The 13,868-nt window shown below is 42.8% G+C and overlaps 1 protein-coding gene across 5 annotated transcripts in view; it reads right to left on the reverse strand.

Annotated features, from left to right (window-relative positions):
* Nucleotides 1-13,868, reverse strand: part of dync2i1 (dynein 2 intermediate chain 1) — a 143,133-nt gene that overhangs the window by 27,173 nt on the left and 102,092 nt on the right. For 4 of the 5 annotated variants that reach the window (XM_038798357.1, XM_038798356.1, XM_038798353.1 and 1 more), the window contains 7 exons: nt 12,947-12,961; nt 12,723-12,808; nt 12,209-12,338; nt 11,194-11,366; nt 9,172-9,334; nt 3,390-3,503; nt 1,861-1,922 (listed from right to left, as the gene is read on the reverse strand). In XM_038798357.1, coding sequence (XP_038654285.1) covers nt 1,861-1,922; nt 3,390-3,503; nt 9,172-9,334; nt 11,194-11,366; nt 12,209-12,338; nt 12,723-12,808; nt 12,947-12,961 — 743 coding nt within the window. The remainder of the gene's footprint in view (nt 1-1,860; nt 1,923-3,389; nt 3,504-9,171; nt 9,335-11,193; nt 11,367-12,208; nt 12,339-12,722; nt 12,809-12,946; nt 12,962-13,868) is intronic. The other variant, XM_038798355.1, reaches the window with a different exon arrangement.

Genomic DNA, 13,868 nt, shown 5'->3' on the forward strand with positions numbered 1-13,868 from the left:
AGTGCAACACCCCTCCTCTCCTTCCTCCACCTCTGTCCCCGAGAAGGCTGCCTTTAATATCCTTCGTTTCCCTAAGTACTAAGGAGTCTTTCTGTAGGGGGTCTATAGCAGATGGCATGTGTGGGCACTGCATCTGGACATGAAGGGGTTGTACTGGTGGGTGCCAGTGGGTTCTGACGAGCAAGCAGGAAGATCAGATGCGGGGAGGGTTCGAGGTGCCAGCCTGTGATTTTGGGGGGGGGGGGGCTGGTAATTTGAGGGTTGGCAGGTGGAACTGATACCAGGAGAAATGTGATAACTTGTCCTTGCAGCTTGGTGGAGGTCGCTTTTCTTATTCCAACATTGTGCGGGTACCTCCTTGTCATGCAACTGCCACTACCTCCCAGGCGGTATTGGTGGGCCCTGATGCTGGACCTCCGACCCTCTGGGGGAAACAGGATGTCCCGTCTCACATCGAAAGCGGTGAGAAGCCTGGTTAGGTTGGCATCCCCAAAGCGAGGAGCAAGTCTGCGCACTGTCATGCTGGTATGTTGACTGGAAGTGAGTGGTGAGGGAGAATTTAAAAGCAGCTTCCCCTTGTTAGCAAATACTTGCCGCGATCTCGCCAACGCAGCTGTGACCCCGCCAATCATGCCCAAAATGATACTTGGAAATGTTTCCGTTAAATCACATCCCTAGTTATTTATTTTGTGCATTACTTTATTATTCTTGGAGGGAGAGTGCAGAGCTGACAACTGCTGCGTAAAAGTAACCTTAGTGAGTTTTCTATAGTGCATGCTGAAATTAGTAGAGTGGCGGAGAAAGTGTATGCGGAGTTGAGTGACAGAAACATCTGTCCTGGATAATGTTAAGTTTCTTCAGTATTGTAACAGTGAAATGAGTCATCTAGTTTGACCTCACTCTCCAGCTCACTTTCAATATATTCTTTACTATTCCTCTTCTTCAAGTAATTATCTAATTTCCTTTCCATAAATAATGGAATGAACCATTTTTCACACTGGAGTACCAAATATTCATGAACCGCAAACTTGCTCTCCAAATTATATTCTTTCCAAATTGAAATTAAACTAGATTTACAGGGAAGGCATTTTTTTTAAAAAGGCAGTGAAGGTCACCCAGAGTGTGATACCACGGCCACATTTTAAGGACTAGTCAGTCTAAACAATGCACGTTTCCACCAAAATCAAAGCCTAGGTTCGGATAAACACCAGAGTACAGCTGACAGCTCATTAAAAGAGCTGTAAACATTATAAATGATTTATAATGTGACTCACGCAATAGCAAAGATCAAAATAATGGTTTGGGGAAAACTTCTCTTGGGAAGCATGGGAAATTGGTTCAAAGCTTACTTATTTACAGCGAGGGGTTGGTATTAATCAGTTCCAAGAAATCAGATTTTAATTTCCATGTAACACAGCAATTTGACAAATTGTAAAACTTTACTTAAACATTAAAATGAATCACTACCAAAACAACTTAAACTCAGGAGAAGTAATTGGGATAGCCTTCAAAAAACTATATTACTCCGTCGGAAAAATTACAACTATTCTTGGGAATAGGGATGTAATAATATCTTAGATGTGGAAACACTAAGAAATGGGAATAGTGAGATTTGCTTAAATACCCGATTGATTCAAGAACAAAATTTTAAATTTTCTTTTAATCACATCACATAGATATTTTGGTGCAAAAAGAACATTTCTCAGTTAATTATTCATGGGCTTATCACCAACTCAGTCACAAAATTGCACAAACTTTCACTGGTGTATACAATGAATAAACTTGGGTATTTACTTCTGTTAACTAATCCAATCTAAAATATAAATTACTTTTGTGTGGCATGGCATGACTTGTGCTTACCCACAGATTAAGCAAACCACTTTCATCGAGTGTTGCGAGCTGAAATGACAAGCCTGAACGTCCTGAAGTACAAAAAAGAAAATCGTTAAAAACCGAAATGCAAAAAGCATAGTTGCTAACTATCCCATCAAATCCAAAATATTTTGATTTCTACCTTTTATAAACCTATTCCAAAACAATTTATAATCTGCAGAATTGAATTTTTGAAGTGTTGCGACTGGCTGTTTTAGCACACTGGGCTAAATTGCTGGCTTTGAAAGCAGACCAAGGCAGGCCAGCAGCACGGTTCAATTCCCGTACCAGCCTCCCCAAACAGGCGCCGGAATGTGGCGACTCGGGGCTTTTCACAGTATCTTCATTGAAGCCTACTCGCGACAATGAGCAATTTTCATTTCATTTCTAGTGTAAGAAACATGGCAGCCAATTTGTGCTCCCACAGCAGTGACGTGATAATGGTCAGGTAATCGGTTTTATTTTTGTGATATTGATTGTGAGATAAACATTGGCCGATACACCAAAGATAACTCCACTGCTCTTTTTTGAAATAAAGCAGCCATGGAATCTTTTACACCCACCTGATAGGTTTAACATCTCATCCGAAAGATGGCAGGCACCTCCAACAGTTCAGCACCCCCCCAGTGCAGAAGTGGTGTGCCCACCTTGGGTTTTGCACTCAGGTGCTGGAGTGGAACTTAAACCCACAAGGTGATAACCACAGCTGACACAAACATGGTGTTCAAGCCACACTTCCCTATGTGGAAAGTTTGGTCTTAGTCAAGTCCTCAAATGGTAGTGCCAATCAGGGCACAAATTCATTCCCAATGGGAGGTGCAATAAAAACACAGCAAAATGATATGCCAAGTCACTGTGCTCTTCATTTGCAACTACAATCAAGTGATTATAGAATGCAAAAACAAAATGTAGGCAGGAATAATTTACATGTTGCATTGACCAAGAGTGTTGCAAAGTATATTTGAATCCTTAACCATCCGAAGAACAGCAACTGAATACATGGAGGTGAAAATGACCAGCCCATAATTAAATTAAATTAAATTAAATTAAATGCTTAAAGAGGGCTCATTACCGTAACACCTCAGGTCTGTAATTAAAGTCAATTTTAATCTCACATTATTCATTTTGAAATACTGAGATCCAAACATTTAACAGTTGGAGCAGATGTAAAAGAAATATCACAGAAAGTTGGATGTCCGGTACAAATGTTTTGATTTTTTTCATGTTTTTTAAAATTTTTTCAATTGAGGGGCAATTTAGTATGGCCAATTCACCTACCCTGCACATCTTTGGGTTGTGGGAGTGAGACCCACTCAGACACGGGGAGAATGCGCAAACTCCATACGGACAATGACCCGGGACGGGATCGAACCGGGGTTCTCAGCGCCGTAAGGCAGCAGTGTTAACCACTACGCCACCGTTCCACCCCAGAATAAATATGTATATATTTTTAAAAGTTCTACTCAATAGAAATAAAATGAAACAAATCTTACAAAGTGTAAAGACTGAAAACGTACCTTCCTGGGATGAAAAGAGTGAAAGCCCAACACCAGGATTATCAAAGCAAGCAGATGACACCGGATACACAGCCTTCACTGCGCAAGAGTGATTGACAGCAGTCAGAACACCATCTGTAATGAAAGTGTACTTAAGTCAAACCCCACAATTCAGAAAATAATCATACTTATTGAAGTATGACACACATTTCAATACAATATATTCAATTCTGTCAACTTCACTGTTCTATGCTAAATTGTCGATTGTATCTCTGAAGTACACCTCGACCAGGTTTCTCTGGAAAACCAACCCTGAAGGAATTTGAGGCTCTGAATTGGGACCTTGCTTCCATTATTCAGTTAAATTTAAATTCTGAAGTTTAGTCAGGAGTTGGAACTCCACAACTGGTATATCATCTATCATGCTTCAAGCCGATTCAAAAAGGGAAATGGTCTACAGCACAGAAACATGCCATTTGGCCTAACTGGTCAATGCCACACAACTTCTGTTAAACGTATCCTCTGCTGTGGTTACAATTAAGATTCAGCCAGGCATAATCTATCTACAGGCTTCTGGGGGCAGCACGATGGCACAGTGGTTAGTCCCAGGTTCAATTCCGGTCTCGGATGACTGTCTGTGTGGAATTTGCACTTTCTCCCCGTGTCTGCATGGGTTTCCTCCGGGTGCACCGGTTTCCTCCCACAGTCCAAAGATGTACATGTTAGGTGGATTGGCCATGATAAATTGCCCCTTCGTATCCAAAAGGTTAGGTGGGTTACGGGGATGGGGTGGAGGCGTGGGCTTAAGTAGGGTGCCCTTTCCAAGAGCCAGTGCAGACTCGATGGCCAAATGGCCTCTTTCTGCACTGTAAATTCTATGGATTCTATACATTACTTCAGTGAACGTTGAATTATTCTACTCAGGAGGCAGCTCTGATGAACATGTACTCAAAGCTCTACTCCCAGCAGCAAAGTTTTAGAATTTCAGCAGCATTTTCTTGATATTAATTAATGGGTGCTTCTCTGGTTGGCGATCATTAGCTAGTGGTGTCCCTCAGGGATCCGTGTTGGGCCCACAATTGTTCACAATCTACATAGATGATTTGGAGTTGGGGGCCAAGGGCAATGTGTCCAAGTTTGCAGATTACACTAAAATGAGTGGTAAAGCGAAAAGTGCAGAGGAAACTGGAAGTCTACAGAGGGATTTGGGTAGGTTAAATGAATGGGCTAGTGTCTGGCAAATGGAATACAATGTTGACAAATGTGAGGTTATCCATTTTGGTAGGAATAACAGCAAACAGGATTATTATTTAAACAATAAAATATTAAAGCATGCTGCTGTGCAGAGAGACCTGGGTGTGCTAGTGCATGAGTCACAGAAAGTTGGTTTACAGGTGCAACAGGTGATTAAGAAGGCAAATGGAATTTTGTCCTTCATTGCTAGAGGGATTGAGTTTAAGACTAGGGAGGTTATGCTGCAATTGTATAAGGTGTTAGTGAGGCCACACCTGGAGTATTGTGTTCAGTTTTGGTCTCCTTACTTGAGAAAGGACGTCCTGGCACTGGAGGGTGTGCAGAGGAGATTCACAAGGTTAATCCCAGAGCTGAAGGGGTTGGATTACGAGGAGAGGTTGAGTAGACTGGGACTGTACTCGTTGGAATTTAGAAGGATGAGGGGGGATCTTATCAAACATTTAAAATTATGAAGGGAATAGATAGGATAGATGCGGGCAGGTTGTTTCCACTGGCGGGTGAAAGCAGAACTAGGGGGCATAGCCTCAAAATAAGGGGAAGTAGATTTAGGACTGAGTTTAGGAGAAACTTCTTCACCCAAAGGGTTGTGAACCTATGGAATTCCTTGCCCTGTGAAGCAGTTGAGGCTCCTTCATTAAATGTTTTTAAGGTTAAGATAGATAGTTTTTTGAAGAAAAAAGGGATTAAGGGTTATGGTGTTCGGGCCGGAAAGTGGAGCTGAGTCCACAAAAGATCAGCCATGATCTCATTGAATGGCGGAGCAGGCTCGAGGGGCCAGATAGCCTACTCCTGCTCCTAGTTCTTATGTTCTTATAACCTTGGTAGATCAGCAGAAAGAGATCCTGTAGTAACATTTACATTATTCAACGCATGTTTGCATTGATTATTATGGTAGAATATTTGATGATCCCCTTCCTGCCCCATGGTAATTTTAAGCATAAATGTTTCAACAGTTGCAGCAGCAACATCCTCACTGATTGAACCTTTAGACTGATTGCAGGCAGGTGCTTTTATAAACACTAGAATTACACTCCACATATAATTTCAAATAAAAGTGGTGTGATGTTGTACCTGGATTTCAGACTTGCTCTATAGTGTTGCCAGTGGAAAGCGCTCCACAGTGACATTAAAATTGTGGGTGCACCGTAAGATAATATGACATTTTGTTCTGCTGCCTAGCTCCAGTTTTTCTTAGACCATAAGTAATAGAGGAACAGGAGTAGGCCTTTCAGCCCCTTGAGCCTGCTACACCATTCAATCAGGTCACGGCTGATCCGACATTCCTCACATCTACTTTCCTGCTCTTTCCTCATAACTCTCGATTCCCTGACTGATCAAGAATCTACCTATCTCAGCTTTAAATATACACATTGGGCTGGATTCTCCGTTCCTGAGGCTACGTTCCGGCACCGATGGAGAATCCGTGGGGTTCCATGATGGGAAAATTGGCACAAAACCCTCAATGATTCCGGTACCAGTGATGGGCTAACACCATGTGAAACACCCGCGGAACGTGCAGAAATCGGCCGGAGAATCACTGGGTCCCAGGTCGCATATGAGCAGGGCTGGCAATCTGAAGCTGCACATGCCTACACCCACACCGGTCACACTGGAAAACATGGCGCTGCCCGCTGGACCATGTACCCGCCCACCCTGACCCCACAACCCACCTCCTGACCACCCCCTACCACTCCCCACCAGCCCTATCAGAAGCCCCCCCGGCCAGCGGCACAGATCTTGGCCAAGTGTGGCGCTGCTGGGACTGTCCGCAACCGACCCACCCAGGCTCCCGACCACTAGGACCACATGTGGCCCACGCCATCAGGAACTCGGCCTATCGGAGGTGGAGCATAAAAATAATAATAATAATGATAATAATAATAATAATAATAATAATAATAATCGCTTATTGTCACAAGTAGGCTTCAATGAAGTTACTGTGAAAAGCCCCTAGTCGCCACATTCCGGCGGCTGTTCGGGGAGGCCGGTACGCGGGTGGGCCTGCTGATGATGCGCCAATGACGTTGCAACTGCGCGCGCACTGACCCGATGACGTCGATTTGGAGGGAGCGGGGAATCGCCAACTGGCGTCAAACCGGCATCTGCACCGATTTCGGCGTCGCGAGCCATTCTCTGCCCGATCGCTGTTCTCAATTTCGGTGTCGGGCTACGGAGACTCCCGCCTATGAACTCTGCCCCCACAACTCTCTGTGGCCACGATTTCCAAAAACCACATCCAGCTGCGAGAAGAAATTCCTCCTCATCTCAGTTTTAAATTGGCACCCCTTTATTCTGAAACTATGCCCTCTGATCCTAGACCCTGACATCAGGGGAAACATCCTATCAGCATTTGCCCTATCAAGCCCCTTAAGAATCCTATGTTTCTTGATTTCATGCAGCATATATAGTCTGCAGTCAGAGGGTGCTCAACCTATTCTCAGTATTGTTCAAATATTGCTCATAGGAGGACGACGACAGTGACCGAAGATTGACTGTTTTCAGATATATACTTACTGCACAATGTACATTTGAAGGGAAAACACAACAGCATCTTGAAGTAAAAGCAAAATATTACAGGTGCTGGAAATATGAAAGAAAAACAGGAAATGCTGGAAAAATTCAACAAGTTTGGAAGCATCTGTGGAGGGGGTCTTGGGTCCGAAAGACTCATCTTGAAGTGATATCTGTAGGACTTTATTTAAATGGCCACTCTCTGCCAGGAGCTAGACATAAACTTAGAACATACAGTGCAGAAGGAGGCCATTCGGCCCATCGAGTCTGCACCGACCCACTCAAGCCCTCACTTCCACCCTAACCCCATAACTCAATAACCCTTCCTAACCTTTTTGGTCACAAGGGCAAGTTATCATGGCCAATCCACTTAACCTGCACGTCTTTGGACTGTGGGAGGAAACCGGAGCACCCGGAGGAAACCCATGCAGACACAGGGAGAACATGCAGACTCCACACAGACAGTGACCCAGCGGGGAATCGACCCTGGGACCCTGCGAAGCTACAGTGGTATCCACTTGTGCTACCATGCTGCCCAAAACCCCCTCCACAGCTGTATGCAACTGTATACCTCACAAGCCTGAGGTTGTATACTATGTCTCCAAAATCATGGCATACTATCTATGACTGGAGATTAGCAGCTTGGAAATCTGAATGGCACTTCAAAGCACACTTAACGGTGTACAGGATCTTCAGCATACTCCTGGATCCCCATTATACTCTCAGTACTCTTGGGTGAGCACCCAAGCCATGGCAACTGGGTGTTGGGGTGCAAAGTGAGCACTGAACAAGTAACAATGGCAGCAGGCAGAAGCAGACTTACATTGAAAAACCATGCCTAGGCACAGGGCCGACAAATCAGGGCAAATGCCGGTTGCTGACACTAGCGGACCCAGGCCAGCAACAGATACATGAGGTGCGACCACCGAAACAAGCCAATACCAGGTGTGCGTCATGTGGACCAATTAAGTCATTTTAAGACTTGCGACCAGCATTGGTGAAGTTGTAGAGCAAATTCTTCGTCTTGTCCAGCTACAATCCCACACTTCTGATCTGAGTATCTGAAGACAATTGCTTTGGAAATTTGGATATCCAAAATTGTCAAGGGAAGAGCTTTGTTAATGCTGCAAATATGGCAGGAAAATATTCACGTCTACAAGAAAGACTGAACAATGCAAGTCCCTGTGCATTATTCATCCCATGTTCCAGTCACTCCTGTAATTTAATCTGCAGTTTTGCAGCTGAATCCTGTGGCGGAGCTGTACATTTTTTGACTTTGTTCAAAATGTGTATGTAAGCTAGGGACCCACTCAGCCCCCCTCACATCATCTCACTTGCATGCCTGTGATGGCCCAGTGTTTCCAGTTGTTACAGGTCCAGCTCCAAACCAAGGGTAGTTCTGGAGATCCAGAGAGCAAGGTAAAGAGACTTTGTGCTCCCAAGGGCAAAAAGTACTACCACCCAAAAAATTGTATTTTCAAATACCAGTGTTAAAGGTTTATGTGATTGATAAACACATTTTGGTCAAAATTGGGGACCTGAGACCTAGGTGCGATGAAAGCCATCGGCCACAGCTTTGCCCACTTACTTAATATATCAATGATTCTTTGCAATGATATGCTCCCGTTTACATTACATACAGTGCCATCACTCTTTATGTCAATAGCAAAATGACTTCCTACTGTGTTATTCAAATCATTTAGAAATATAACAAAACAGTTGAGTTCCTGGAAAGTTCCTTTGTGGCACCAATAGTCACTGCCTTTCATTTTGAGTACATACCTATTGTCCCAACACTCTGCCTTCTACCATTTAACTAAACTCTTAACCAGGTCAATAATTTGCTTTTACTTCCACAAGTTTTAATTTTAGCTTGCAGTCTCTTATGGGTTCTAGAAGTCCATATAACCATCCATAGGCACACTCCTATCTACTAAAATGAAACGCAATTAGATTTGTCAGACATTACCTATCTTTTATAATTCAGGGTTGGTTCTCTCTAATTATTCATACACTCACTTTTGCATCTTTAACTCACCAGTTGAGAACGTTGGAGTTCTGAAAGTCCATTCTTGGCCCCCAATGTGAAGACTGCAGTGCATAATGGAGTGTTCACGAAGATCCCAAGTCACTACAGAACCATCCGTCGTTCCAGCAAACAAAGATATCACATTACCTGGGCCAAAGCAACAGCATTGCACCTGCAATAGATGTCACAATATGTCAGCATTCCTTCACAGTAAGAAGTCTTACAACACCGGGTTAAAGTCCAACATGTTTGTTTCAAACACTAGCTTTCGGAGCACTGCTCCTTCCTCAGGTGAAGTAAGGAGCAGTGCTCCGAAAGCTAGTGTTTGAAACAAGCATGTTGGACTTTAACCTGGTGTTGTAAGACTTCTTACTGTGCTCACCCCAGTCCAACACCAGCATCTCCAATCATAGCATTTCTTTAGTTAATAAGCTTACAATGTGACTGGATTGAAAACTAGCTTGAAATCAGAAAGCTGGGTATCTTTGACTGGGAACATTAGCCAGCAGCATTCAGAAGGAATCTACTGAGTTTGCTGCCTTTCACATAATTCAGAATGACTTGGAGGAGTACATTTCTTGCAACATTACAGCACTTGCTGACCATAACAAGAAAACAACCTCTTGTGCTATTATTAAGGCGACATGTATTACTGAACACAGAAATAAATGGTAAGTCCTGATTTCTGGTTCTCTTAATAAAGGAACCATGTGAATAAAGCTCATTCACACAATTTACTGAACTCCAAGTTCGTCAACTTAGTCCAAAAATAAGGGTAGCAGTGCCAACGGCAGATTCCCTTGTATATGGTGGGCGAGGGTGCTCGATGCTTGTGGGATGGGCATGTGCCCCGATGCTTGTTCAGTGGTGGTGATGGTGGGGTGGGGGTGGGGGTCCCGATGCTTGTTGAGTGCAGGGGATTCCCCGAATCCTGTCGGGTCCTGCTAGATGATCGATATAGAAAATTCCACTGTTCAGCTGGAGAGCCACACCCTGGTTCTCTCACTGAAACGGACACTGACAAACTTTGGGATGATTCCACCCAAGAGTCTGTTGCCTTAACCAATAAGATATGAGATTTAAGGGTTGAGAAATAAACAGAGGAAGGGCGGAGGAGAACGGTAATTTAGAGTGGATGAGTTTAATGTCGAATCAGGGAGACAAGAAAAATTAAAGATCAGATCAAGAGTGGGATGACGTCTGTTAGCTCAGTTGGCTAAATGGCAAGTGCGTTTTAGAATATCACCAACACTTTAGAAGGGTGAGGAGGGATATTATTGAAACTTACAGGATACTGCGTGGCCTGGATAGAGTGGACGTGGAGAGGATGTTTCCACTTGTAGGAAAAAGTAGAACCGGAGGGCACCATCTCAGATAAAGGGACAATCTTTTAAAACAGAGATGAGGAGGAATTTGTTCCGCCAGAGGGTGGTGAATCTGTGGAACTCTTTGCCACAGAAGGCTGTGGAGGCCAAATCACTGAGTGTCTTTAAGACAGAAATAGATAGGTTCTTGATTAATAAGGGGATCAGAGGTTATGGGGAGAAGGCAGGAGAATGGAGATGAGAAAAATATCAGCCATGATTGAATGGCGGAGCAGACTCGATGGGCTGAGTGGCCTAATTTTGCTTCTATGACTTACAGTCTTATGGACTAACAGCAGAGGGTCCAATCCCCATTCCAGCGGAGATAGACTTGAGACTTGTGGCCAGCCACCTCACCCTGCCGCATATAAAAACTACAGTGTCCACCAACCCTCGAATAATCAAGGATGCTATCTGGAGAAGAAGAAAGAAGAAAGAAGGGGCAAAGAAGGTGCAGAAAGGAAATGGAAGAAGGGCTCAGCTTTACACCATGTGAACTACATAGGTACTGACAATCCAATGCCACTTCACTATGAATTTGTCTGAAGTTTTTGAATGAATATATGATGTTAAGATGATGAATTTTTCCTTTGTCAAGTTCTATTTCACTATCAATAATCTTTGCCATAACACATTGTCACGAATAAATAATTAATTTTTCACAAACCTCGGATTCACAGACCAGGACTTTCTGAGGAGCTGATGGTTCCCAGATATTCCAAACACAGATCATGTAACTGCTGGCCAGTTGCACAACCCCGGGCTCTTTAGGAAGACTGTGAACTGAAAGCAGGATTTGTCTCTGGACTGGCGAAAAATGGAGACATAACACCTCACGACCTACAAAAGAAAACAAAGCCACATATTCTTTATTTCAAGCTCTACTAAAATGTAACCTTAAAATTAGGTTTTGGGAGTATTTGTGGAATTTTTAATAAATAATTTCCTACATCTACAATTTTGTATTTATCAATTTAAATGAGGCAGTACAATGTACAGTATGTCATTTTTAAAAATATGATGATACAGCCCCACCAAGTGGTATAGTCTGAGCCTGCAAAGTCTTCACCAACCAGTGCAAAGCACGATGTGATGTTTCAGCCCAAGGGGAGAGAAATTGACAGGCAGGAAACTCTGGGCAGGCTATACAATGCAGCAAGACAACCCAGGGAGAGTGTTGCTCGGCAGGTTATTGAACAACAAAATGCACAGAATGTGAAACTGACAATTGAAATTACGTGCCATCAGTCACACAGAATTGGAGCCAGTGTGGCTGACACGGGATTCAAATGAAGAACATAATACCAAAATAATTGTATTTTAAGGTGAAAGTTTTCCACTGAAAGAAGGTCTGAATGACAAAACAACTTATACCACCTTTGTCGCAGTCAAATGTTGCAAGGAAATTCACAAAAGAAAAATATGACACCAAGCCACATAAGGAGACATTACGTCAGATAATCAATAGCTTGGTCAAAGAGGTAGGTTTTGAGGAGTGTCTTCATTGAGGGTAGTAGGTGGAGAGGTGTAGGGAGGGAACTGCAGAGCTTGGGATTTAAATAACTGAAGGCATGATCACCATTATATTTTTTTAAAATAAATTGCAAGTTGATTTAACAAATAAGTTACATGGGGGGACAATGCAATATGAATATTGTTGATATTCCACCTCAAACTATTACCATGTAAAAATGCCAAGTTTGTATTCAATTGAGAGCATCCATCGCTGACTGACAAACTGGCTGCTTTTGATTCTAAGTTCTTATTCGCTTGGTTCTCGGCTTGATCTTCTTCAAGCAACACGGAAATTACCTGTCATGGTAATGGAGTGATAGATACTATTAGCAAGCAGGGAAGATAACACAAAAAATAAACTATCTATACAGTCACAGCTTGATCTAGAATCCACTCCTTGATATCACAAGCATGTCCAAGGAGTATTGAACTACCATGTTAAATACTGTTAGAATGTATTGTTTAAATCATCATAAGAATCATGTTGCTGCATTGAACTTTCATCCTTCCCATTTTCCTCAACCCTGTTAAATGTCCACTGTTAAATTACATGTATGTGTGTATGCAAAACATTTTGATTTTGAAATGGTCAGAGTTAATTTAGCTGTGACATCGTCCCTGATCTCTGCAGAAATCTTTTGATATGTATTTGCATGGTGGTACCCAAGTGAAATACAGCACCTGACAAGCAGATCTCAGGAAGTTGGTCAGTCTCCGAGAGTCAACATTCTTAGCCATCGAGGACAAGGCATCACTAACATTAGCACCTGCTCAAGGAAAGAACATTTAACATTGAACTGCATCAGTTACATTAACAGAATTTCAATCTTTATTTGGTTGGTTTAATTGAATGCAATCCAAAAGGTTGGAACAAGTTCTTAGAGGAAGAAAGTGAATATACCCACCACATTTTAGAAGTCCTATTAAAGCAGCATTAAAGAAGCAAACAATTAAAGTGATGTGCAATTTCTTTCCTTATTGAATAATGCTGACAAAAGAAACAATGGAAGAACTTGGGCTGGATTCTCCATCCCACCTCACCACATTTGTGTTTCACCCTACCGGTGGGATGCTCCGTTACGCCGGCTGGTCCATGGGGTTTCCCATTGTGGAGCAGCACCACGCCGTAGGGAAACCCCCAGGATGCTGCCAAAACGGAGCAACGCGCCAGCGGAGAATCTAGCCCCTTGAATTTATTTAGTGCCTTTTACTAGTTTAGAACATACAAAAGCATGCAGTAACTTGTGCATAGCAAGATCCTACAAACAGCCATTATATAATGACCAGCTAATCTGTTTTTAATTATATTAGTTGATGGATAAATATTGGGCAGGACACTTCCCTGCCCTTCAAAATTGCACGAAAAGATCAAATTGTGGAAGATGTGGTATACCAAAGAGAAGAGAGGAAAGTACTAAGATGGGAAATGATAAACAAATCTAAGAGTTGCTTGCTAGGCGTTCACGGAAGGCAGTTAAGTCAGCCACATTGCTGTGGGTCTGGAGTCACATGCAAATCAATACATGTAGCTTCTAGCAAGTGTATATGAGCTATGCTGCAAGTTTGACTCCAATTGCTGAAAAGAGAGACATGTTGCCAAAGCTTGCGACATAGCTCATATACACTTGCTAGAAGCTTCATATACAGGGTCCTGTCCTCTGCAAAACAGAAACAGCATGTCCAGGCATTGCAACTTTTAAAATTAAACAAAAGCACGGAGAACAATAGCTCCCTGGTACATTCTCTGTTGCGTCCTGATATGTACAAGATGGAAAGCTTTGACAGCAAAAATCTCTTTTTAGCAATACTCAAGTTCTGTTCTAATAA

Source organism: Scyliorhinus canicula, chromosome 5, assembly GCF_902713615.1.
Source record: "Scyliorhinus canicula chromosome 5, sScyCan1.1, whole genome shotgun sequence".
In the NCBI taxonomy this organism is placed as follows: Eukaryota; Metazoa; Chordata; class Chondrichthyes; order Carcharhiniformes; family Scyliorhinidae; genus Scyliorhinus; species Scyliorhinus canicula.